At 45.6% G+C, this 26,306-nt stretch overlaps 2 protein-coding genes and 1 long non-coding RNA gene across 6 annotated transcripts; all 3 read left to right on the top strand.

Annotated features, from left to right (window-relative positions):
- The first annotated feature begins 911 nt into the window (after positions 1-911).
- Positions 912-5,129, top strand: UTS2 (urotensin 2). The gene is made up of 4 exons (XM_068658802.1): positions 912-1,462; positions 3,575-3,676; positions 4,183-4,226; positions 4,847-5,129. The coding sequence occupies exons 1-4, from the start codon at positions 1,132-1,134 to the stop codon at positions 4,961-4,963; spliced, it is 594 nt and encodes a 197-aa protein (XP_068514903.1). The 5' UTR covers positions 912-1,131; the 3' UTR covers positions 4,964-5,129.
- A 1,578-nt stretch (positions 5,130-6,707) lies between these two features.
- LOC137843523 (uncharacterized) lies at positions 6,708-8,829 on the top strand. 2 transcript variants are annotated; one of them, XR_011089566.1, is made up of 3 exons: positions 6,708-6,903; positions 8,247-8,364; positions 8,493-8,829. It is a non-coding gene; the product is annotated as an uncharacterized lncRNA (long non-coding RNA). The 2 variants fall into 2 exon arrangements; XR_011089567.1 differs by lacking the exon at positions 6,708-6,903 and adding an exon at positions 6,915-7,659.
- A 2,703-nt stretch (positions 8,830-11,532) lies between these two features.
- ENO1 (enolase 1) lies at positions 11,533-23,657 on the top strand. Of its 3 annotated transcripts, none has more exons than XM_068658435.1 (12): positions 11,533-11,647; positions 14,533-14,626; positions 15,382-15,477; positions 17,866-17,924; positions 18,822-18,891; positions 19,104-19,237; positions 19,393-19,615; positions 21,109-21,306; positions 21,482-21,683; positions 22,075-22,183; positions 22,624-22,682; positions 23,198-23,657. In XM_068658435.1, the coding sequence occupies exons 2-12, from the start codon at positions 14,542-14,544 to the stop codon at positions 23,265-23,267; spliced, it is 1,305 nt and encodes a 434-aa protein (XP_068514536.1). In that variant the 5' UTR covers positions 11,533-11,647; positions 14,533-14,541; the 3' UTR covers positions 23,268-23,657. The 3 variants fall into 3 exon arrangements, with proteins under 3 accessions (XP_068514536.1, XP_068514537.1, XP_068514535.1); XM_068658436.1 differs by having other exon boundaries at positions 11,597-11,640; XM_068658434.1 differs by lacking the exons at positions 11,533-11,647; positions 17,866-17,924 and adding an exon at positions 17,518-17,576.
- The last annotated feature ends 2,649 nt before the right edge of the window (positions 23,658-26,306 follow it).

Below are 26,306 nucleotides of genomic sequence, written 5' to 3'. Positions count from 1 at the left end.
ATGACATAAAATTTTAATCTTCAACAGGAAATGTTAACAAAAAAAGAAGGAAGCAGGTAACTTGTGTGACTTACAGTTATCACAATTAAAAATATCGAAACAATAGTGACATTAGTTAGATTTCATAGTATTTTGAAACGGATTTGAAAGCACAAATGTTTGATTAGAGATGCAGAAAAGAAAATCATGGAACCTCTGTTACTAATCTGAACACACATCAGCTTTTCTCAACTTAAGAAAATTCAAATAAAATTCTTTTTTTTTTTTTTAAGTTTCTAGATTGTTAGATATGATGCTCTGTAGAGAATGAAGATAAATTTTGTGAGTTCTTAGATATAAAAATGAAATTGTAAGTAGAGAAGATGAAATGTATCAGATAGATGGAAACAAGCTAAAGTTGTAAGATTAATACACTAAGCATGGTAGTCACTTCATAGCATTAAATAAAATCAAAAGGCAAATGGAAAAAAAAAAAAAAAAAAGCTAGTACACAGAATAAAGCAGTTACTTGGAAGTAAAGAAAACAGAAGATAAAGTGAAATGGAAAAGGGACACCCAGTCCAGCGAGGCACCTGCATTCAATACCAGCCAAAGTAGTCTACATGCATTCAAGCAAGTCTCCATGTGGAAGTTCTATTTTCTCTGTCAAGATGATTCTCTAAGGCAACGTTGGATAAGATCTTCTCAAATAACTAGATGTGCAATACTACAAGGAAACAAAATCAAACAAAAAAAAAGCATCGACCAACCAAACAACCCACTACACTAACATTTTAATGTAAATTAGCTAGATACTTTAGCTTTCCTTTTTTGCTTCTTCTGGCAGAAGAATGCCAAACATAACACATCCATCCATTTCACAAAAGAAAAAAAAAAAAAAAGCATATTTCATATCAGATGCTTTGCGTCAAGCTTGCTAGGGCTCATAAATCAGCTGTCTTATAGCCCTGGTCATTTCAACCAACGTCTGACCCTTTTGTTAACTCATGATTTATAACTGGAAGTTACTTTTCTTTATGCCAGATATATAAACTTTACTGTGCTTGGTTTGATATAATATCCATTTTGTACACCAAGCTGTAAGACAGTAAATTTATTGTCCGTGAACTGTTACCTTGAAAAATTACATCAATGCAAAGTGGTTTCCATTTAGAATCAATGGGCAATAAATTCATTGGATTTTTTTTTTTATTATTTTTTTTTTTGGCGGGGGTGGGGGGGGAGTGGAGGAGGCATGATGATATTTATGAGGTCATGAGCAGCTATATAACGAGTAAAACTGGGAGCAGAGGAAACAGTGAGACAGGAGTTCATAGTTCCAGGGGTCGACAAAGACAAAATATATTCAACACAGCAACAATGCACAAGCTGGTATTCTGCTGTCTCATCATCATCAGCTTCTCCTGTCCTCTCTTTTCTCTCCCCACCATCAACACCAGTGAGATGTCTCATCAACTCTCAGGTAAGAGTCTTTTGATTTTAGTGCTCATAAAACAGTGGATGGAGCATTGCAACCAGAAGAGAAGCATGTATGCCTTCAGAGGGGACCTTTATCTGTGCTGATCAGCTGGAGAAAAAGCAGGAATGACTTCAGAACTCTGGCAGCACGAGTAATATCATTGGTGGGTGCTACTGTTGTAAAATGGGGAGGTTGGGGGCCCTATATATTTTTTCCTGCTGCTTTGAGATCCAAGAGATGATCTGTTTGCTGAATGTGAGTTGATATATACAGCACCTATCTCTGAAGCAGCTTAGGTAGGCATTAGGTAATTTAAAGAAACTTGTCTCTCCACTTGCCACACTTTAAAATGAGCTGTGCTTAACTAAAGTTATGCTTAACTGAAGGTATATTTTAAAAGGGGGTAGCTTACTGCAGTCCTATATAGATCAAGAACAGGCAAGCCTGCTTTATGCTACAAAAATAGCAATGTATTTACTTGCACTAATGCAGACTCCATCCAGCCCAGTGAAAGAATTAAACTTTGCCGTTCACAAATTTTGAAGTCATACTGTAGGTCAAGACTAAGATGTATCATTAAATTGCACACAGAGTCTGGAGGGTTACTATCATCAGACCCAACCAGTGCTGGACGACTTTGTGAAATGAGCTTGGTAAGAACAAGCAAATCAAACACTAAATTCTTTCACAAAGCCAATTATGAAAAAGCAGCCATTGTAGAACCGCTTTGCAGGTGAAACAGCTGTTGTGTTGTTTTATTGTAGAATGGTTTGGTTTGGAAGGGACCTTAAAGATACATTTATAGGTTTGCTTTGTAAATCTTGGACTCATTGGGCTTATTTAATCTTACTTGCAAATACAAAAAATTGCTAGGCTTGGTAAAACAGCAATAGAACTCTATATTGAAGAGAGTTCTTTTTTTTTTTGTTTGTTTTTAAATCTCAAAGGAAAGTTGCTTGCCAACACTGCTCTGAATGAAAAAACAATATGGGGGTTGAGATATGAATTGGCTCAACATAGAACAGGGAATTTATAGTATTCATATTCAGTCTTAAACTGAAATCCCCACTGTGCTTTGCAGCTGTCTTTTTGTACATTTGACAAACTAACAACCTGGATGTCTAAGGTCTGCAAATATCTTCATAACAAGCTTTTGAACTGTTGGGGGGGGTTATTTGCAACAGTTTGTTTTCTTGTATATTTCCTAGTGAGGAGTCTCACCCATCTGTGTGGGTAAAAGCAACTAAAACTCCATAGTACAATCCAAAGTGTAATTAAAAAAATATATATTAATAAACACAATTAGAGTTTCACAATACCTCCCTCTCATTGTCCGCTATTTTGAATGTCTGCTATTCATTAGCAGAGATTAAATTTACTGTTCAGATTACAAAAACCTTGTGTTATCTCAAGTATAACACCACTAAGAGCTCCTGTTTGCAACCCACTTTGGGGAAACAGGCTGGTTAAAGAATTATAAATTCTCTATGCACATACAAATCAATTCCACCAGGTATATTACTCTTCATGAACCAACAGGTTGGGGACCTGTATTGGTACGCACTTTGATTGAGAAAAATGGTAGAAATGTACCAAGAACTATTATCCCTGCCCTTCTCTCCATTTTATTGCATTTAATAGTTGGGAAATAGAGCAGGTTAATAAGACTTGAAGAGGAAATGTTATCCTTATTCATAGATAAACTCTACCACAGGGACTAGTTGATACAGAAATGGATTGGAAAAAAAAAAAAAAAAAAAAGATAAACCATACAAATCTGGGGTACCTATAGCTGGTACCAGAAGGATTACTTTGTCATTTCTCCAAGCAATATGAGAGGCTGCTGTTAGTTTAAATAAAGTAAAAAAAAATCTTAAAGATCTACCAGAGAAATGTCAATCTGAGATTAACATCAGGTGACTTTTGTCAAAGCTCTGAAAGGAAGAACTATTCCCTATTGCATTCATTAAATGAGGATGCATAATTCAAAATTTCAAGATAATTTGTTGGCGGAGCCAACATATCTGATCAGAAATCATCTGACACTGAATGAAACAGGGATTCAAAGCAAAATACCCTTACCATATGCCTGTCTCTGTCATCTTCTACTTGCAGCAGATGAAGATTCAAGATTAAACCTGGAGCGGCTGGGCAGCAGTTCTCTGCTTCAGTTTCTGCAGGATCTCTTGAGTACACTGACTGAAGACAATAAAGCAGGTGAAGCTTTACCACTGCAATTTATGGCAGAGTGCCAATAGTTTGCGTATGCCAGTAGTGCCAATAGGATGCAAGCATTCACATATATTGCATCCTAGCTCCCAGGCAATTAATGGAAGTACTTCATTATGCATAAGCAACAGTCCCCTGTTGTTTAGTTAACTGAGACATTGGGGAAACCTGCTGAGCAGCCATGTTTGCAGCTTAGTAGTAGCTGGAAAAGCTTTCAAATTAGTTTAGCAAAACCACCGTATAGTAAAATCAGAGCAACACTTGCAGAAAGTGCAGAATTAATACTCATAGAATACTTGGGGGTCCACAGATACAAGAAAGGCCTGCTGAAAAACATATTGCAGCTTGTACCTCGGATCCGGCAGGAATGATGGGCCACAGCAAGAACTGGTCAAGCCTTCTGTCAGTTGTAGCATTATGGCACACATGGATGAATTGTGTATGTTCATTATTTCTAAATGACAAAACTTTCCATTTTGTCTCCCCTCTACCAGATCTTACCTCCAACAGCTATAACACAAGGGAAAACGTAAAAGAGGTAAGTAAATGACCATCTTCCACTAATGCAAGAAATTAAGACCCCATATTTTAAACTACACAGAGTTGTTATGAAGACATCATTTAAGATCCACAGACTTAATAAACAGCACAGACTAAAGTATGCCACAAAATTCTTGAAGCTAGAATCACTTGGCAGTCAGGTTTGCAGTGGAAAAAAGGAAAAGAACAATAAATAATAATAATAAAAAAATAATAATAATAAAAAGGCTTTGTCAATAACGGCCAAAAGGCCGATTTCCAGCTTTGGCAGGCCTACTTAGTACATCAACCAGTATAAGGCTGCACGTCACTTTTCACCCACTACAATATAGGCTACACAGTACATTCAGATTTGTTATAAGCCATTAGGTAATTTGAGAACATCATTACTGTTTGCTTGCCTGCCGGCAAATATAGGCAGAAGACATAGACATAAAGGCATAAAGGCAGAAAACATGGACTATATTTACTACATCACCTAAAATCTGAGGTGTACACTGGGCAGCCTCTCCTTTCCCCCAGTCAGAACACACTGTGAGGTGATCAGATGGGGGCAGTGAAGAGCGTGCTTTCTCTCTGTTTACCACCCACTAGTAACCTAATGCTGTTTAACTTCAGATTTTCTACGGAAATCACCCACGAATTGCTTTGCTGGGCCGCCTGTTGACCAAGGACAGGAAACAGTACAAGAAACGTGGGAACCTTTCGGAATGCTTCTGGAAATACTGTGTGTAAAGAGGAAAACAAACTCTCTGAGTTTGGCTACGTAATTTATACATATGTCTGAAAACGTGTATATAGATTTGCCTGATTTAAAGTGAGAATGAAGGAAATTGAAGACAGCTCCTAACTTTAAACTCTATGCTACTTGGAAATTAATAAATTCTTGATGTTTTGCAAATATTCTGTGAGCAGCATAGTATTTTCTTGGAGTTCAGCACAATGGGATTAAAATAATGGTACAAAGCGACAAATATGCAACCCAAGAATTCCATTTTGGGTGGTCCTGTGTGAAGCCAGGAGTTGAATTCGATGATCTCTGTGAATACCTTCCAACTCAGGATATTCTGTGATTCCTTTGTATTCCTTGATCCCTGTATCAAGTACTAGCATACTTGATCTCAGTCCCAGGTACTTCCTGATAGCATCTGAAATGAATAAACCTAAAGAGTCAGGAATTGTCTCTGGGCAACATCAGCCTTTATGACATGCACTAACATTCTGAGCTGTGAAGTCCTACTTTGTTCAGCATATACTTTTCATAAACTTCACACTGCTTCACAGAAAGGTCAACTCTACAGTTCTTTCATGCACAATTCCAAATTGCATGTCACAAATTGTTGATGTTTTCTAACCTGTTGGGCATTTGGTATGTCATTAGAACTTGCTCCGGTGTGTGATCCATCATCACCCAGGCTGACTCACATTTGGATTTATGAGGTGTCTCTTTTTCTTTTGCTTCCTGATTCTTCTCTTCTTTGAAAGTTTTGGAAGAATCATTACTGGCAAAATACTTGCTGCTTTTCCCACTACCTGCTGAGAATTACCATGAAAAAAATGAACTCAGATGTGTCACAAATCCTAATTCAGCACAAGTAGTAAAGTTTGCTGGTGTTTTCTTTTGAGCTTTTTCTATAATGCCAACACAGGTCCTCTCAGATGACTGCTCTAGCAAGCGATTACTATTTACCGAGAATTCAAAGATAAAGTCTGTTCTATTAAACTGATTAGTATCTCCAAAGATTTACTCACTCTTCTCAAAATTAATTGGCTCAACTTCCCCTTTTCTGTTTCAATATAACCCTTTCTCCTTTTCAGTGTCCAGTGTCAGATCTTCCCTCTGCCTGTAGTGGGAGGCAGGCAGCAATGTGGCCTGGGCATGTGCCTGAAGGGTGCTGGCAGGAGCGTTTCCATTGCACCAGGGCCCACGGCACAGCCCCGTGGAGTCAGTGTCAGGCCTCCAGCAAGGCACACAAAGTTGTTGTGGGTGGGATAAAGAAGGAACCATTCAGTGACAAGACAGCTTGGCAGCGTGTGCAAATGCCTACTCATCTTCTGAGATGCTGCGTTATTAATATTTTATATGTATCTGCACCTCCTTCCATAAAAACACTGGCTGTGCTCCCAATTTCTCAGTGTTATACCATGCAGAGGAAGCATTTTGCTGCTCGGTCTCTCTGGAAATCAATATTAGTGTGGTGTAGACACTCGCAAAGACCCCGAACCCCTTAACAAACAAGCACTCTCCACGGAGCAGCTCTGGCAAGGCGGCCGCTGCCCATCGCTGCGCAAGCACTTTTCCTTCCTCCTTTCCGCTGCATGGTGCATTGAGCAGCTGTGACATCCAGCGGCCAAACACAATACGGTGGGGTTTGGTGCAGAACCTCTCCTGCATAGCAAGAAAAACAGAGCCCCTTCACGTCTCCAAAGGGCTGTGCAAACATTAATCGTTAACTCTGCACGGCTCAGTGGGGCAGATGAACGTGGTGATGCTAACAGCACAAGCGAGAAGGGGAAACATCACTCTCTCCATAAGCAATAATGAAGCATGGAAATAAATCAGCTGGCCAGCTCTCCAGGGAGGGAATGAGCCCACCCTAAGGCCAGAGTGCAGGACCCTGAGCACCAGCTGTGGTGGGGCCATCAGGAAGCTGCAGCTTATTCGGCCTCTGATGGTGAGGCCACAGCTGAGGGCTGTGCTTGTCCTCCCCGGGGTGGGATGGCTGTGGTCAGGGGCTGGGGAGCTTTATGGGAGGGCATAGTAGTGCTAGAGGTGGTCTGGGGATGTTTCATCAAAGCCTGGCTAAAGGAAATGGCTTTGGGGGGATTTTCTGAAGGTATAGGAAGCCTTTGTTGGTAGATGTGAAAGATAGGGACAGCAGCATGGATGTGGATTTGGGTTATGAAATACAGGGGTGAAATCAGAGAAATGGGACTGTAATGAGGTGCTCTGAGTAAAGGGACTCCAGTGGTTAACTGGGATTGCTGTTGTTGTGACAGGTGAATGGGAAGATAGAGGAAACTAGAGAACCAATGGGTGGGAATGGGGCTCCCCCATGAAGCAGCACATGGATGTCGGCAAGCCTCTGTTCCAGGAGAAAAGAAAGAAACAGACCAAGAGAGGGGTTTTCCACAGCTTCACATTAACAGGGAGGAAATGTGTGCACGAAGTCTCCAACAGGGGGTTAGTCACAGCGGTGAGCGTGTTTCAGGCTTGCTCTGTGTGCTGTTGGCACAGAGGCACACGTGGGAGGGCAGAGTGCATCTGCTGAGGGACTTGGAGCTGCGTGATCACTGCTGCCCAAACTGCTCCATGTGAGCAACAACTGATGCTTCCAGCCCATGGGAGCTCATTTTTGGTGGGAGTTATGGCTGCAGCTACTCCATATGCCACAGGGTCTAGGATCCAGGAGGACAAGTTGTGTGTCTAGGTATGAGTTCATCGCCTTAAGCTTCCTTTCCAGCCCATGCAGAGGAGCAGCCTTGATGTAGCTGTTGCATTTTGTATGGGTATCGTTGAGATCAGTCATGCAGGGATGCTCAGCAAGAGCAGGACCACGTGCACCGCAGGGGGCAGGAGTAGGAGCTGAAAGTGTTTCCCACGAGAACAAAGTTGATTTTTAGGGCAGGAAGACAACAAGGAGGAAATATAAAACCCTACTGTCTGTGCCGTACCTGTTCTGCGGCAAGAGAAGCCTGCTTGATAACCCTCTTGCTTTGCATAAGTCTTATTCATGCGTTAAGAAAACAAGCAAGTCATTATTTGTTTCACCCCTGATTTTTGGTTTCTATTCTCAACCCCCCTAAATACCAAATGTAATTCTGGATGGGTCACTGACCGCTCGCCCTGCTAGCAATGAGTCCAAGTGAGGGGGTGAGGCCTGCTCGGCATGGAGGCACTGTGAGGCCCACGTGCCTCCACCAAGGGGGGTTACTTCATGGTTTGGACGAGCAGCGATGGCCACAGAGCTTGGCAATTAATATCCAGCTGCATTAAACGCTTTTGCTTTCCCCTCAGATCACAGTAGCTGTTGGGAAAGGAACTCTTTGGTAGCAGCACCCTGCCTCGCATGTTGGTCCACATCCAAATAAACCTCTGTCACCACCTGGAAGTGGATGTGGTGGTTTTAAAGCAGGTTGGCATCTACAGTAGTTAAAAAGCAGTATGTATTTTCCCTGTTTCAGCCATTCTATATGCTTTTTTTTTGTTGTTGTCATGGTTTTTGCACAGCAATGTTGTATTTTAAATATAATCTGTTCACAGCATTACGTACCTGGCACACTCCTGTGTACTCGTGGAGGCTGATGATGGATCCACGCCACGTTACACAGCTCCACACACCCCGGTGCCCACAGCATCCCCTCCCCAGACATGGGCAGTCAAACACTACCCGTGCCTTCAGCAGCCGTGACACCTCCTTGGGACTGCACAATGTCCAAGCACCCTTCCAGAGACCACCAGGTACACAAAACCATGCCTGAGGCCAGCTGGGGTTGGAGAATGTCTAAAGGCAGATGGTTTAGATCGTTTCCAGGATACTAACCAGTCTGCCTGTAAAACCCCAGGAGGAGACAGGAGAATTAGGAGAAGAGGAGGAAGCTATGAGGTGGTGTTTAGGAGGCTATTTGTGGTGTTCAATCACACAGAGGTCACAAGACTAAAGGGGTCTGAGAAGCTTGGAAAATCAGAGGAAGTTTGCCTGGAACAGGACATCCCACAAAGGCATGCAACAATTGTAATAGGTGCCCACAGACAGCGTTAGTCAGGCTCTGCTATTACCTTTCCAAGGACCGTTCCTCAAAGCCACCACGACCTGCAGAGCCCACGGGGAGAAGTGGGAATGTCTCCTGCCTGTGACCTTCCCTGGAGCCCTCGCTGTGGTCAGAAGTGTCTGCCATGAAGCCACTTGTGCCCAGGACAGCTTTTCAGAGGAAACCCATGGAAATAAGGAAGCTTTGGAAAAGGCTGGTTTGCAAGACAGAGCAGAGGTGGGTGGTGCTCAGCCAGCGCCAGACACTTGCTCTTCAGCTGTGCTCTGGGGAAGGAAGAGAAATCCCTGCAGCCTTAAGGAAATGCATGCACAGAGCCAAAGCGCATGCCCTGAAAGGCAGCCTGCTCTGCCCCGTGGTTTTTAGGTGTTTTAATGCCCTGGTGAACAAGTCCTGATCTGCAGAAGCTCTGCTTCCCTGGCATCCTTGGCGGTTTGAACCAGCAGCTTCACACTGCTCATGAGTTATTGCAAGCAATGAAATGAGCTGCATGGAGCACACTCTTAATTTTACTGTGACTGCAAAGCACAGGGACCGAGCAGGCCTTGCAATGCAAGGTGGGTTTTGCTTTCTGCTGCTGGTTGGGGGTGCCCGTAAGTCAGAGCCGTGTCCGTGTTTTTTTTCTCCAGCTGCTCCATCAGTGTGGATCTCTGGGCTGTCAAACCAGATTACAGCTGCAGTGGCTTTATGCTTCCCGAAACTCTCTGTTCCCAGTGTCTGCCCCATTAGCCACATGCCCCCCTGCCAAAAATTATATTTGAGTATTTGATTAACTGGTAACAAGCCCAGACTCCCACAGGAACTCGTGCCAGCCAGATATCTCATAGCCTCAGGGATGCTCAACTTTTTCTTTAAAGAAAGAGAGCATGAGAAGACACATGAGTGAGCAGGGCACTCTTCATACCAGCTCGCGCTTCTGTTTGATTCCGTGTGGCACAGCACAGCTTGAAAAAATCTGCTGACCCAGGGAAAGCTATACCAACACCTCAACGGTGCCAGGCCAGGGCTGCCTCCAGCTACTGCACGAAAGGGATGCCGTGCTAAGCTTGCACACTGCTGGGGTCAATTTGCCTGCTTCGCACTGGTTTTGCATTTGGAGGGAAAACAGAGCCTGGCCATGGGATGAGTGGCAAAGCTCGGTCTTTTGGCAGGGCTTTGGGTGCACAGGAGGTGCTGGAGGGTTTGCTTTTCTGCGTGCCCCAGGCTAATCACGACCTCTCCTGCTATATGTCTTTACTCCCAGAGAGCCCCCGCCATGCTTCGCTGTCAGGCTCAGCTATTGCCATGCTGAATTTCCCTTGCTTTTAGGATTAGGATTCCCTCTGCTCCGGCTCCATTACAAGGCTCAGCATGATTTCCAAGGCACTTTTACAAAGCCACTCAGGAGCTTTTTTGCAAGGATTTCTCCCCTCATGCAGCGAGCACGAGGCAGGATAAGGCCTCAGGGTGGTCAGGAGCGGCTGCCAGGACCCCCAACACAAAGGCATTAACACAAGTTTGGGGGATCAGCACCCCAAAGAATCATTAAGCTATAGAGCAAGTTTCACACCTCACCACAACGCAGCAGCCTAAATAATTATCAGTGAATAACCTGATGCTTTTGTCTTTGCAGATCATCTGTGGAGGGATTGGAGATTTTCAGGAGCTTGCATCGCAGCATCCATTTGGGAAAATAATGTTGTGGCCAGCTGCTGAGTTCTGATTTTATTTATTTATTTATTTATTTATTTATATTTTAGATGCAATGTGGTCTACATGCCGTGGGGCATCAGTTCCCTTGCGCAGAGCTGGGATGAAAAGCTTTTGTTGGGAACTGGTGCCTGAGGAGTGGTACCGGTGGTATCAGTGCTGCTGCCGCCGCTTCCCCCCGGAAATCTGATGGGCGTTCACTTCAAAACCCAATAAAATTTTATTGTCCGTGTGACTGAGCGTACCCTAATAAAAATTCCCTTCTGCCCAGCCCTCCCTGTGTCCACCACGTGCTGCTTCTTGCTGCTTTTTTTTTCAACTTTTTTTTTTTTTGCATTGTGCTGCTTTTGCTTTTTTTTTTTTCATTTTTTTTTCTTTTTGCTGCTTTTGTTTATTTTATTTTATTTTATTTTACATTTTGCTGGTTTTGCTTTTTTTGCTGCTTTTTTTTTGCTTTTTGCTGCTTTTACTGCTTTTTGCTGCAAAGCTGTAAAGAGAGGGAAGGAATCCGTTTCCTTGCACGCCCATGCAAGCAGAAAAGCCCCGTGGCTGACCTGCAATGCTCTGCTACGGGAGGACACCAAAACCCCAGGGACTTGCCCCAAAACCCCCAAACCCTTGGGGCTCGCCCCCTTCCCCCCCCGTAGCCCCGCGTGGTTTGCTCCGCTCCCCCCCCCCTCTCCCCAGTGGTTCGCTCCGTGCGGCCCCGCCCCCCTCGCCGCGGGATTTTCCATCCGTCCGCGGCACGTAGCGCACGCGCCCGGCGCCGCCGCTGGCGCGAGGCGGTGCCAGCCAATGGGTGAGCGGCGCGGCGGTGCGGCGGCCAATAGGGAACGGGTGGGGGGCGAAGATGGCCAATAGGAGGCGAGGGGAGGGAGGAGCGGTGGCACGGAGGGTATATAAGCAGGCGGCGGAGCAACGGTCCTTTCCCAGTCAGCGGCGGAACGGAACGGGTGCGGGGTGAGCGCGGCGGCGGCGCTTCACGGGACTCTCACGGGACCCCTGCCCCTTTCAGGGGGTCCTCGGCTCCGCGGGGGCTCGGGTAGCGGGTTGGGGGCCTTGGGCAGGGTTTAATGTGGGTGTTTGTGTCGTTGCACAGCCGCTGGGCCGGGTTTGGGCGGCAGCGGGCGGTGTCTGTCAGCTTTGAGGGGTAAATGTTGGTGTTAGGCCCTCATAGGCCCTCAGTGCTGGTTGCTAGGTGCCTCCGTGGGGTTAAATCGTGGTTATATTGAGAGAGAGCGGGCGGGGGGCGGCACCCCGCGGCTCAGTGCGCATCTCCGGGAGTAAAGTGGGAGAAAAATCGTTTTTTTTAGGCGGCTGGCGTCGTGTGGGGCCGCAGGGGGGGCTGTGGGGGCCCCGCTGTGCCGTTACACGCTGCTGAGTCACCGGGAGCCTGGCAGGAAGCGGCGGAGTTGGTTATCCAAGCCCCGGGCGGAGGCGAGGCGGTGCGAGGCCTCCTCCATCTTGCTGGAGATGGAGAGGGGAAAGTGGCGCAGCGCGCCCCGAGCTTGTTTCACACACCTCGCTGCCCTTGCTTCGTGCTGCGTGAGGTAACCACCACGTGGAGCACCGAGGGGGAGAGCAGGAGGTGCCTCTGGTGGTCCCCACGTGCCTGGTTTTTAGGCGTGCTTCTCCGCGGTGATGGCATGAGAATGCTATCAGCAGTCCTACAGCATCTATGGAAACTGTGTGTTAGTTGGGTAATAAGACCTTTCAACTAACCAGGGTGGTTCTTTCTGGCCAAACTACTGCTGGGTTTAATTCTCCATTCCAACCTTCTTAATACTCTCTTAACTAAGAGTAATGAGGCTGCAAAATACCTCCTTTGAGTTCAGCTTTTGCATTGGTAGTGCTGCATTTCCTGTGCGGAGCACAGCATCAGGTAGGAGTGGATTTCTTGGACCTGAGTTGATGGTGGAGGCAGTTCTCAGATCTGGGAGTGGTGCCTTGGGCTGTAGCTTAGCCTTGCAATAGCTAATAACGTGGGTGCCCTTGGGAAGGGCACGGAGCTGGTGTATGTGGCTCCTCACCCGAAAGGAGACACTGACCTTGCCAGCAGACTGTAGCACAAAACAAGGTTTGAGGCAGGACGTGCATAAAATGCCCCTCCAGTATTTGCTTGTGTTTGGCTTGCTCCATCACAAAGTACAAAGGTCTGGGGCAGGCAGTGCTACTGATGAGCTCTTTTCAAGCTTGTGTGCAGTTAACATTTCCACAGCCAGACCTGTGCAGGGGTAGCTCTCGCTTTAGAGCTGAGCTTTCTGCAGAGAGGGAAGCAGAACGCTCCTCGCTCAGCCTGTGAGGAGCTAAACACCCTCAGGTTTAGGAATAACACAGTGAGAAAACTGTTCCTTGAACACAGAAGGGAGGGGGCTTGCAAAATGAACCAAATGAAGTGTGAGGAATTTCTGGAAGGAGCGGTGAAATGCCTCCCCCTAAAGAAAAGGGAGGGGCTGCTGGGGAGGTTGTTTGTCAAGGACACTCGGGTAGTGTCAGATGTGGGCTACGGATGGAAGCTCCAGCAGTGTGTGCTGCTGGAGTGACACCTGTGTAAAGGCAAGGAAACATTACTGCATTGCACTAAGCCTTCCCAGTGAGCTGCCTCTGCCCTCAGAGTAGTGCAGATCGCGTTCTGTGGCAAATCTGTGGCTCTGAAAAGGAAAGTAAGGCGTAAGTGCTAGCCTAAAAAGCTGTGAAAGCCCTCTTCAGATAAATGCAGGCTGCTCATATTGGGCATTGCTTGGAGCAAGTGCAGAGATGTCTGTGTGGATGGGACTGATAACAGGAGTTGCAGGGATTTATTGCAGGCTTGTGTGTTCCCTGATTAAAGCAGCAGCAGCACGGAGGCCAGATTGAATTAGCTTGCTCTGCTTCTTGTGACAGTCATATCATCTGTCAGTGTGTGGGTCTTACAGTAAAGCAGACGATACCTAAAATACCTGAGCTGCCTTGCGTGATCTGCTGCTGAGAGGCAGGGCAGCTGGAAGGGACACTGAACCCAAGGGGGTGAACAAATGGCTGCCCATGCCTTTAACGCAGGGAGAGGACTTTGCTGCGCAGCAGGAATAAGGGTAGGAAGCTCTCTGCAAGCAGCAGGCTTTCTGAGAGCCTCTCATCGGAACTTCTCGGTAATGAGTGATTCGTGACTGTTCCCGTATGCAGGGTTTCCACCCACACGGGCTTGCCAGAAGCCAGCTTCCAGATGGTTCTTCTGAGGCTGAGCTCGCTTCTCTGCAGATGAACTAGTTTGGTGCTAGCCCGTGGCTCACAGGCATTTGTCTTGACTTGATTTTTAAAATATAGCTGAGCTTACATAAGGCATTCCTTACTGCGCTTTTATTAAGTAAAAAATATATAGGTGGGGGGGGGAGGGAGGGCGGTATTCATAGGACTGTAGTGATTTTTTTCTTCTCTTGAAGAGGAAAGGCTATTCCTGTAGATGTTCTTCTCAAGAAAGGGCATAACTTACAGCCACGGCTCTAACGAAGGAGTCTGTTGCTATTTCAAGATAGGTTACATTCGGCTCTGAACAGCTGCTGTGCATACTAAGAGCTGTTGCCCTCGAGTCTTTTATCAAAAAGAATTCTAACTAGCTGCAGAAATTTCCTGTATTGGGATTACTTGGCTGCTTTTATATGGTAAGCGGTGACATTCCTTTAAGACCCTGGAAATGAGGCTTCTGCTTTTTGATGGCTCTTCCTGCCCAGGTTGAGATTCCTGTCCTCCTAATGTGAGACTAATCAAGTATTAAAAGTTTTCTTATTTGAAATGATGTGAAGTTTCTGAGCTGTTCTCATAACTGCAGATGATGCTGCACAATATAAACTAATATTGCACTTTTTCAGGTGTTCAAGATGTCCGTTCTCAAGATCCATGCCCGTGAAATCTTTGATTCCCGTGGGAATCCCACTGTTGAGGTAGACCTCTACACCAACAAGGGTGAGTCCTTAGCTCTAAATTGTTTTGTTTTCTGTTTCAGACAGAACTGGAGAGGCAGTTTTACAGTGGAATGATTTTTAAGTGTGCTGCTTTTTGTAGTCTAAACTGTAGAAGTATTAATCCAAACAGTGCAACCTGCCTTTTTCCCCTTGACCTGAGCTCAAACTGGGATAGCACTGGCAAACTCGGGGTTAACAAGGCCTTGGTTCCTGTTCTTAAGCAGCTGCTAATGGACTTAGTTTTTCTGTGATGAAGAAACCCTGTATGACTGCGTTTGAGGAAGTTTAATTTCTCAAGCGGTTGCTTTGTGTAATGAAACAGTCCTCTGCTGCAGAGCTGAATCCTGGGTAAGGGTTTCTTCTCTGCATAGGTAATCAGGCATGACTGAACAACTTGTCTAATTGGGTTTTCCCATATAACATCTTATATTTCTAATTATTGTAGGACTTTCCTTTGGTTTTTGTTAGTTGTTCATACCATATCTGATGGGATCTGACAAAGGCATTGTACAAACACATACCAGTGTGGTTTGGTGGAATGAGCATACACAATAGCTGTAATACACTAACTAAATAGCTGATCTTTCTGCCTCAAAAGATTAATGCAGTCACTTAATGAGATTGCCCCCACTAAGCTCTTTGCTGTGTGGGATAAGGGAAAGGCTGGAGATTCAAGTTGGCATCTTGAACTGCAGGCAGCGTAGCAATTTGTTCTTCAAGTTCAGCACCCTTGACTCTTTTTTTCTGTTTAAACAGGTCTGTTCAGAGCTGCTGTTCCCAGCGGTGCCTCAACTGGAATTTATGAAGCTCTGGAACTTCGTGACAATGACAAGACACGCTACATGGGGAAAGGTAAACCTGAAATTCAGTGCCTGGCTTCTTACAGTGGCTGTGTTGCTGCAGAGGGCTATGCTAGTTAGATTGTATTAGAGGAGATGTACAGACTACAGTAGGCAATAAAGAAGTCCATAAGGTGTGGCAATTAAACAGAAGGGATGAAGGTGAACAGTGAAATGGTAACGAAACACGCTTTGTTGTTCACTTCTCTGCTGCCCTGTATGTGGTGCATGTGAGAGTACAGGAGTAGAGTGCTTAGTAGGGTGTCCTAAGAGCATCTGAACTACCTGTTCGAGAAGGCTTGGTGATGCTGCAGCTAGTCACAAGATCTCTGTAGCCCAGATTTATCCAAGAACTGTTAAGTGCATCTGCTGTGGCACTGTACCTCCTCAGGTCACAGCATGTTAAGTCCTGAGCTTGTGAGGTTTATGCCAGCTGCTGACCACTGGTAACATGCAACTACACTAGTAGCAGTCACTGAAATGTTTTCATTTCAGGCTGCGTTGTAGCCAAAGGCACTTGATCTTTGTCTTTCATTGCAGATAGTTCTAATAGGTAAGTTCGTGTTAGTGGCATACTGTCTTAATTGTCTGTGGACTGATTCTAAGTCCTGAAAGGCAACTTGGCAGTAGTCCTGAAGACTGGCTTGGAAACAAGCATGGAAAAAAATGAATAGCCGCATATAAGATGCCATTAACTAATAAACACCCTAGTAGCAATTCTTAAAACTATTCTGGGAGCTTGGACAGTAGGTCCAAGAGCTTTTTAACTTGCTGCTGCAAAACCACTGGTGGTGCTTTCCAAGCATGTGCAATCAATTCACCTTTCAGCTGAGAGAAGCAATTTTGTCAGTACTCCAAACTTCTGTCAGACAGATGAAAAGAAGCTGAAATATTTTGTGTCTATTGAGAAAGTGGTCAGAGTGGATAGCTGCTGAACTGAACTTGCAGAGCCATGTCTGGGAAAATTCATGGTGGTTATTACTTCAATACAAAATAAACCTCAGATTACTCAATATCTCAAAGAAAAGAAGATCTTAGGCTATCCACTTAGGGCACTTTCTCTTGAGAAGAGTAAAAGTGTACTTACCCTCTGTGTGCTAAACATGTTTGTGCTTAGACCTGTAAAGTCTGATCCTGTAGACAGTTAACCAGACAGTAGTCTAAACTTCTGCAACAGGCTGTTACAGCTGAAGGTTTTTATCACCCAGCAAATAACATGAGTCACAAAAAAAAAAATCATCAAATGGGGTGAGTTGCAGATAGCTGGAAGGTCTTCAGTAATTTAAATCTGCTGACTTAGACTATTTGAAAGGCAATTAATGTGGTTCAGGGTGCACTTAATTAGCATTCAGCAGGTTCTGAAGCCTAGGTCTTGGGAGATGTTTAAAAGCTCTGCAGGGATGACAGCATTCCTGAGGCTAATGGTGTAGCTGGCTAATGATGGCCTCTGATGATGGGGAAGAAGCAAGTTCTTAGTGCAGCTCCTGGTTAACCTAGTGGTGGGCCACACATTAAAAAGAAGGGTGCTGTGTTCACATGCTTTTCCCTATGAGAGGCAACATTCAACTTGAATGCATGCATCCGGGTACAGGGGCAGTGCGTAGGTTTTTTGCACTATACTGAGTGTAAAACATACCCTAAGGTGATGCTTTAATAGTGTTACAGAATGACAGCATAGTGAAATGTCAGAGCTGCTGCATGCTTAACTAGCAGGGAAACCTTTTTATTTCCCCCTACTCATCCATTCTATGAGCAGATAGGAGTAGAATATCCTAAAACCTTTATTTATTCAGCCACTAAAGGTTTGGGTCCACAATTCTGCACCATGAAACCAGGGTGGAAAGAACAAACACAGCCTGTCTGGCTGCTGCACAATTTTCTCTACCCTTTGAACCCTTCCGTTTCTGGTCTACAGCTCACTATCAGACACTTGCTAACCCACAGGTCTGTTGCCCTACTTGTGTCCTTCTCTTTTCCTTGCATGACTGATTTTGTCGTTGGCTGTGAGCCTTCATCTCTTCCTTGATTCTCTTGTCCGTTTCGCTTCTGTCAGGTGTATCCAGAGCTGTTAAATATGTTAACGAGTTCCTGGCGACAGCACTGTGTACACAGGTAATGGATGTGCTTTCAGTGCAACCTTGTCACTTGGACAAGGTTCTCCAGTGCATGGTCTTGCAAACTAACATTGCAGCAGGCATTCCTAGATGATATTATTTCATGCAACTTCCACTCAGTTGGGACAGCGTCTGTAAGTGTTCAGATCTAGCAGTAAGCTCAGGTTGGATTGGGGTTGGAATAGCATGAGGTGATACTTTTTAGATTTTGTTGTTACTGAGCTCATCTACTAATGCCTGCGTAACAAGTGTGGTTGACCAGTGTCCGATTTGCTTGTTCCTTCCAGGTGTCTCAAAAGCTGTTGAGCACATCAATAAAACAATTGCACCCGCACTGATTAGCAAGGTAGGAATGATCTGTATTCTGCTAACATCAGCTAATGCCAGTCCAGTGCATCCTAGCTGATGGGTGTCTCTAGAGACAGTTACAAGAACTGCGTTACGTGGGGGTTGCTAGCCTGTGTACTGGAGTGCATGAGAACAAACTGACTTACAGTAATTGCTTCCCTTAATGACTGCGTATCTAACACTTAATCAAAACAGTCCCCAGCAGCCTTGTGTTGCTGTGTGCAACAACACTTAAGCACCTGGGAACATCAGTGGAGTGCAGCTAAGATGCAAGCTGCCTTACCCTTAAAAGGATAGCTGAAGAGCGGGGGGGGGGGGCTGTTTTTTTCCAGGCTGGAGAATCTGGGGGGAATTTAGGGGAATATTAGGTAAGTTGGTTTGAGTGAGATTCCTCTGCCCTTTGTGGGCACTGAGCACTAGAAAGGATGGGGCAAGACAGTGATAATACCTAAAGTGATGGCACATTCTTAGCTATGATTGCAAACATTGTGTGCTGAATTATAAATGGGTTTGTGATCTGAGCATGCTGGTTCACTTTAAGCTTGAAGTGAAGGAGCAGAGGGCGTAAATGGGAGCTTTCTTCAATGTTAGGCTGAGAGCAGTGTAACCCTCCCCGTAGTCATGGAGGTAAAGGACATGGCAGCCTTACAGCTCTGTCCAAATGTCTTCTGTCTGAAGAACAAAACAAGCTTTTGGTGTGCCCAACTTCTGTCAGCCTTGGGGAAGGGACCAGGAAATACTGCTGTTTTATAATGGCCTGAAGTAGTCAGCTCTGCTGTTGGGTAGTTGCACTGAAACAAATTCCTGGTGCCCACCAGTGAAATAAAGATGTAGTGGGTAGGTGAGAGTTGTTAGAGCCATGTGGGGCATCAATGTTTTGCTTCTCTCTCTGCAGAATGTCAATGTAGTGGAGCAAGAGAAGATTGACAAACTGATGCTGGACATGGATGGATCAGAGAACAAATGTAAGTGGGCTCTGTGTTGTGGTAGGCATGAAGAGATAAAGGTTGTTTTTGCAGAAGTCTTGTTTACCTTATCAGAAACACTGTGTACTGCAAACAGTGTGCAGTGCACGGCTTAGGCTGTGCACTTACATAACTGAGACCATAATAGTGCTGGTACTGCTGAATCTCCAGGAAAATTCAGCATTTCTGTAAACAACTTATTCCTATTTCAGCTAAATTTGGTGCCAACGCCATCTTGGGTGTATCTCTGGCTGTATGCAAAGCTGGTGCTGCTGAGAAGGGTGTCCCCTTGTACCGTCACATTGCTGACCTTGCTGGAAACCCAGAAGTCATCCTGCCTGTTCCCGTAAGTCTCCTGATACAGCTAACTAAAGGCTTGATCTGACCAGGTGCTTCCCAATGTCTCCTGGTTTTGGATCAAGCTTTCTTGATAGTGGAGTGTCTCTTGCTGTTGTCCACCTACACTGAAACACTCAAACTTCTCTTTCTGGTTACTCCAAGGCTTTCAACGTGATCAACGGTGGCTCCCATGCTGGCAATAAGCTGGCTATGCAGGAGTTCATGATCCTCCCCGTGGGTGCTGACAGTTTCAAGGAGGCGATGCGCATTGGTGCAGAGGTCTATCACAATCTAAAGAATGTCATCAAGGAGAAGTATGGGAAGGATGCAACCAACGTGGGTGATGAGGGTGGCTTTGCCCCCAACATCCTTGAGAACAAAGAAGGTAAAATAAGCTTAGTGGGGTGGGAGGTATATCTGATCACCTGTTCATTTGCTCTGCTTCTGTCCTGGCAAGCTTTCTAAGATCGTATTGTGATGCAGTGCAGTGTAGGACCACAGAGCTACTCTCCTGGAAATGAGTTCATGCAGCTTGACAGGGTAGCTTTCACTTCAGTGCCTCATCAGTACTTTGCTTCCGTACCACTCTGAGGGAATTTTACCACCTTCCAGTTAAAGGGGTGGTCTGGACACGTCTGTATGCATCATGGGCTTCCTAGAAGTCAGCGGTCAAAGTTCAGTGGACTTACTTTTCTGCTGACAAAGGAGAAAAACAGTTTGAACTGTGCCTGCTGATGTGTGGTAGTGGCCAACTTGGGACATGGAGGCATTCCCTGCCTCCACATCCCAACAGTTCTGTTGAGAAGTCTGCAGGGGGAGAGTGGCACAGTCTGTCTTGTGAAAAGTGAAATGCTGGCTCCTACAAAAATGATCTGTACTCAGAAGGGCTGTTTTCTGGCCTTTTTGTGCAGAAATGGAGCTGTAGTAAGTCAATACAGTGCAAAACTCAAGTTGCTTGCATCCATAAAAGCAGCTAGTTAGAGTATTGTTGAAGTTGGCCTCTGAACTGTAGTTGCCTTTTCTGATACTGAGGCCAATATCATTTTCTGATAATGAGCCAGCAGTGGAAATACACATGTTCCCTGCATCCCACGGTTAAATGCAGATTTTGGTAGGTCTGTACTCCAGACATCAACGAAGATGACCTTGGATGACTATTACAGTCCCAGGAATCTGTTGCTGGTAGCAGCTGCTCTTGCAGTTTGTACAGCATGAGCATCTTTAAAAAAAACACTTGATGTAAGCTTCCTACTGTAAATAGCCTGGCTGACCTGGCTGGTTGGCTTGCAGTCAAGGATGCTGGAGGGAGTCTTCCTGGCTGTGAGCATACCGAGGTGCCTTGCTCGGACTCTGCCAAACAGGGTGGTGTAGTGGGTAATATCCCAAGACTCCTGAGTAGTTAAATTCCCTCTTTAAATAAATGTGCAAGAGAAAACAGGTGGATACAAAGAGAGGGTGCCCCATGCAGTAGCAGGTTGTATCTCATTGCATGTCAGGATTTGGGTGCTCACTTCTGTCATGGCCAGCACCTGATCTGGAGCTGAAAGGGATTCAGGTGTGGTCACTTTCCTTCCCATGTTCATAAAGCATCAAGAAGTTGTAGTATCACCTTGTCTTAAGCTTGCTGGCAGAATGTAGTCATGCCTGAAGAGATGAGAAATGCCATAGTGCTGTGTCAGGGGATTACAATCTAAAAGCAGTATTGAAGTAGTGGCCTGTTCCTATTAGTGCAGAAGCTGGAGAGTTAATGTTTTGTGTGGCCTTTGGGCTTTCCATAGAGGGTAACGGAGATTCCTGGCCAAGTGAATATACTGTTGTTGGCAAGGGAATAGCTTTGTGTTGAGGTGTTCAGAACTCACCAGTGCCTAACTGTTCCAGCCCTGGAGCTGCTGAAGACTGCCATCGGTAAGGCTGGCTACTCTGACAAGGTTGTCATTGGCATGGATGTGGCTGCCTCAGAGTTCTACCGCGATGGAAAGTATGACCTGGACTTCAAATCCCCCGATGATCCCAGCAGATACATTTCTCCTGACCAGCTGGCTGACCTGTACAAGGGCTTTGTGAAGAACTACCCAGGTAAGTCATGCAGCCTCCCTTGTCTGCAGAACACACGCAGAATAAACTAGCTTTCTAGGAGCTGCAGCAATGTTCTTGGGGGTAGATAATGCTCATTTGAAAGCAGGGTTAGAAATGTGCTGCAGGCCTTACCTTCCATGGTGATAATTTGTTAAATCTCCTTGTCCTCCTCCAGTGGTGTCCATCGAGGACCCATTTGACCAGGATGACTGGGGTGCCTGGAAGAAGTTTACTGGCAGCGTTGGCATCCAAGTGGTTGGTGACGATCTGACTGTGACCAACCCGAAGCGTATTGCCAAGGCTGTGGAGGAGAAAGCCTGCAACTGCCTCCTCCTCAAGGTCAACCAGATCGGATCTGTGACAGAGTCCTTACAAGCGTAAGTTGTTCTCCCTTCTGAGCCATGTCACAGCAGATCCTCTAGTGCACAAGAGGGGGACTGTATAATTGAGGGGGATGAACACAGAGAACAGTGCAGTAGAAATCTGTTGGTTGGACATTTGTGAGGGGGCTAGAAGCTAACTCATAGAGGTTATTGGCAAGCAAACCTGTACCTACATGGCCTTATAGTTATATAGGTGCATCGAACACTGCCTAAGCATGCGTAAAAGCAGCTTTTTATCACTGTTTTCACGTGATCCTAGTGCTGACATACCAAAGGGCAGTTCTGTCTAGCCAGAGCAGAGAATACCTGGCACTTGGCAGCATCATTAGAGCGAAGGTCGCTATGCAAATAGGGTGGTGTGACGCTTTGCCTGTCTCTCTTCCAGCTGCAAGCTTGCCCAGTCCAACGGCTGGGGCGTGATGGTGAGTCACCGCTCTGGAGAAACAGAAGATACCTTCATTGCTGACCTCGTGGTCGGGCTCTGCACTGGTCAGGTTGGTATCTGTACCTGCTGTAGTTTGCTTCCTTGTTTGATTAGACAATATGGTGATAAGGCCATGGTGCATAGCAGGTGGGGTCTGCTATGACTTAAGGTGTGAAGACTTCCTGCTCCTATGTACAGGAAGCTGATTGCTGATCTGCCTAATGGGAGAGTGACATGGGAGCACGTTATCTTGTGTAAACTCACCTTTAGCCAACAATTAAAAATCTGAAAGACCTGGGTGTGTCAGGATTTGATACAGAAGCTGTTCCTATGTGAACATTCCTCATTGCTCCTGAGCACTATCATATTTAAGCGTATGGGTATTCAAAGCCTGGCGCTGAAATGAAGCTTGTAATTGTGCTTATTACTCTGAATAAAGTAGTTTTATAATTGCATTTGTGGCCTTACTTTTGCTCTAGTTCCTGACCAACCTTCTGATTTCCCTTCCAGATCAAAACTGGTGCCCCCTGCCGATCTGAGCGCCTAGCCAAGTACAACCAGCTGCTGAGGTGAGATTCAGAATGGGAAAAGGGATAATGGCTAAGCCTGATTTAAAATAAATAAAAATAAAAAATGGATGCTCCACTGATGCATTCTGAGCACAGCTTGCTCTTCTGCATCTCCAGAACTGTGTAGCTTAAGGACAAACTGATGCTTTTGGGCTGGTGCCCTGCTTGCAGAGCCTGGCAGTGTAATGTATGATGAGTTGAATGGGTTGTGATCATAATGGAGACAGAAAAGGGGAGCCTCACACAGTGTTTAGTGACGTTATCTCTGTGAAGTTGTCCTTCTGACTGCATGATGCAGTTGCCTTGGGCAAGCATTTCCAATGTTTGAGCAGTTAGGTAAGATGAAGGTTACTGACCAGGGCAGCTAAAGGTGTGATTACTCAAGCTGCTTGGGGGAGCTGACTGGTGACCCCACTGGTACCCTCAGTGCCTCTTAGATCAGGTGGCTTAGTGTAAGGTCAATGGCTGTGCTAATGCAGTTCTGCTCACTCAGCATTTTCTTTCCTTGTCTTCAGGATTGAAGAGGAGCTTGGCAGCAAGGCCCGCTTTGCTGGAAGAAACTTCAGGAACCCCCGTATCAACTAAGCTGCGTGGATCAGACACCCCCGTTCTGGTTTATAGCACTAGTCACCTACTTAGATCACAATTACTTGTATTAGAAAGATGAGGGCAGCTGAAGGAAAAAGACCAGTTTGCAGGTCCTCTCCCTCCCTAGATGACTCCTTCACCTAGTGTTTCCACCAGCTCTGATCTGTTACTTGTAACGATCTGCTTTTGTAGAACAATCCCAGTGAGGTTTTGTGTTAAACATGCTCCGGAACCGTGACCCGTTGACACTGGGCATAAGCAATTCCCTTCTCTGCCTGTCTGGTCTTTGATGTTTGGAGCTGTTTGACTTGCAGGACAGCAAGAGGTACCTACAAACAGATAGTAGTGTTTTTACATGTGATAAATAAAAAGCATCAAACAACCCAACGAAGTGTGGCTTTGCGTGGTTTGGGGGAGGGTGAAGAAGAGGGATACCTGTCTGCATAAGCGTGTCCTGTTTGAAGCTGCAGAATGGGAGTTGGACTACTTGTCACTGTGGTTTGGGGGTGGACTTAAATTGCTTTGTGACAAATACACGAAAAATTAGCTGTAAGTATGTGCCTGCAATCAATAAGTGGCCTTCAAGAATGTTTTTTGTTGTGTGAAAGGTAAGCTGCGTCTGGGCAAGTGCTGCGATTAATGTTTATCATAAATTGCAGATGTCTGCTCCATCTCTTTATAGCATTACAAAGGGGGCAAAAAATAAGTGATAGCCTTGGTGTATAGCAAGAAGCTGACAGGTAACCATCTCGAAAGTAATTTGCAGTCTCCATCTTGATCTGCTGCTGCTACAAGGTGTACTTCAACAGCATGGGAGCTGTGGGACAGTACTGTTCCCAAACCCTTGTGCCTGGAAGAGGAAACTCAGGGGGAAGCCCCTGAAATCTGTTGTAAAAGTGATTCTAGGAGGTTGTGATTGATTTCATAGAGGTTTCCATGTAACTGCGCAGGGAGCCCTGGTATGAGTGGGATGCCATATTGAATTAAAAACAAAACCTTAATTAAAAACTGCTGTATTTGTTTTATCATCACTAATAGCACTCTAATACAAGGTGTAATTGAAAGTTGCTCTGATAGCTGCGCTTAATTTTTGCACTATTAGTAACCAGGTACTGTATTTCACAGAGGGGGAAGAAGAGACTTCAGGGGCTTTCCAGCTGTGTGAGAACAGATGGCCATAAACAAAAGGCATATGAGCAAATATTTGTTTTTGCAAAAGCCTTTATTCTGTTCAGGTTGCAGCTCTGCTAGGAAGGGAAGGCAGTAAGTGCAAGGAGGCTCATTCCTGGTCACTACTGATGCTCTTGAAGGTGAGGAAAGAAGAATTCCTTGGGCTGGGGACCAGCAGGAGCATGTTCGGGGCTTCTGTTCCCAGCACTGTGGGGTCGCTGTCACAGCAGCAGCATCTAAAGGGAAGCAGAAGTGTGATTTTTTTAAATGCTTGCCAAGCAGAGAAAAACGAATTATTGCACAACTAAGGGAGGGGTTGTTTAAGCCAAATCCTACTGCTTACATTTTTTTTTTTTCCCCATAATGGCTGCTTTGTGAGAAAAAGATGAATTCCTGATTCACTTCAGTGGCTGTTCTGCTGGTCTTTCAATTCCAGGAGCTTAAAGCACCCATGGCTGGGAAGCTGCGGTGTGAGGAGCGCAGCAGTGCCCCACTGTGGCTGTTGCTTGTGTTGCACTGGTTCCTTGCGTCATAAATCGATTTTGTACCTGCTACAGTTTTAAATCAGTAAGCAGGAAATTAAAGCCAGTGATGCTGCAGGGTGCTTGCTGATCACATTAAAAATCTGATTTTTGAGAAAATCTTCAGTTTTAGACTGGAAAAAAAAACACAAACTTCAGAAGTATTTTAAAAATATTTTAAAAGATAATTAAAAATACAATGCTATAACTAATTAGTGTGAGGGCCGTGTCACATCCCTAAATAAACGTGTGCATTGGAGGCTGAGGTGGGATAGTGTCCTGGGAGGTGTTGGAGCTGCCTCGTGAGCAGGAGCTGTGAAAGGCTTCAGCACACAGGGCCCTGTTCACGGGGATGCCTGGCTTCTGCGGTCTCCGTTGATCGATGTGTTTGAACTAGGGAGGCTCAGCTGCTCTTGGCATTTCTAAAATACCTCATCTCATAAAAAGAGTGGGGAAAGTGCATCACCCAGACTGCCAAACACCCCTCGCAGGGCCAGGGAGTTTTTGGCATCTGTACTCTAAGTGGAACTATGGAGGGAGGAAAATAACGGGTCGGGTGTGCTGCAGTGTGTTTCCTGATGCAAGCAGCCCCTGTGCAAAAGGCAAACGCCAATCTCAGGGACAGTGGCCCACAGCCATCTTTATACAGGGGCATTCAGTGGAGTTCTGTGGAATTCCCCTGCCCCAGGCTGTGTTTATTTGGAGCCAGGACCGTGTTTTGCAGCATCCAAAGGACCAGCACCCATCAGGATGAGGTGAATTCAGCCCCCAGCCGTGGCTTCGGCTCCCTGGCCCCGCAGCCAGCTCGGCAGATGGGGTCTGAAAGCAAATGCAGGCACAGCTGGCTGCTGGAACAAACCTCCCTGCAAAGACAATAAGTGGTGCAATGAAAACATCCCTGCTTTGTTGGGCAGCTGGCAACTGCTTCTCCTTATGAGATTTATCTCCTCTGTCAAGCCCTTCTTAAGAAGAGCTTTGCTATAAATACCAAATTTACCAGCCCCAGCTCAGCCCCTGGTAAATGCTTCCTCTTGCACAAATTTGTCCTTTCATGAGGCATTGGCCTAAGCTGGTTGCACTCCGTGCAGATTTGAAACCTGGTGCACTTTTCACACATAGCTGATCTCTGAATTAGACCTGTTAAATGAATAAACCAGCTAATTACACACAAATCCTATCAAGGGATTTTTCTTCTTCTGTCAAAGAGGCAGGCCTGTAATGTATGCAAAATGGTTTGGAAAGCTTTTTTAGCAGAACTGTGTCGGGAAGCAAGAGCCACGCTTGGTTTTTGCCTGGTGCTTCAGCAAGTGAAGGCTGAATTCTCAGCCTGCCTTCCCTGGGTGGG

The sequence above is a fragment of the Anas acuta genome, chromosome 22 (assembly GCF_963932015.1).
Source record: "Anas acuta chromosome 22, bAnaAcu1.1, whole genome shotgun sequence".
NCBI lineage: Eukaryota > Metazoa > Chordata > Aves > Anseriformes > Anatidae > Anas > Anas acuta.
This window is presented reverse-complemented; position numbering and strand designations above follow the sequence as displayed.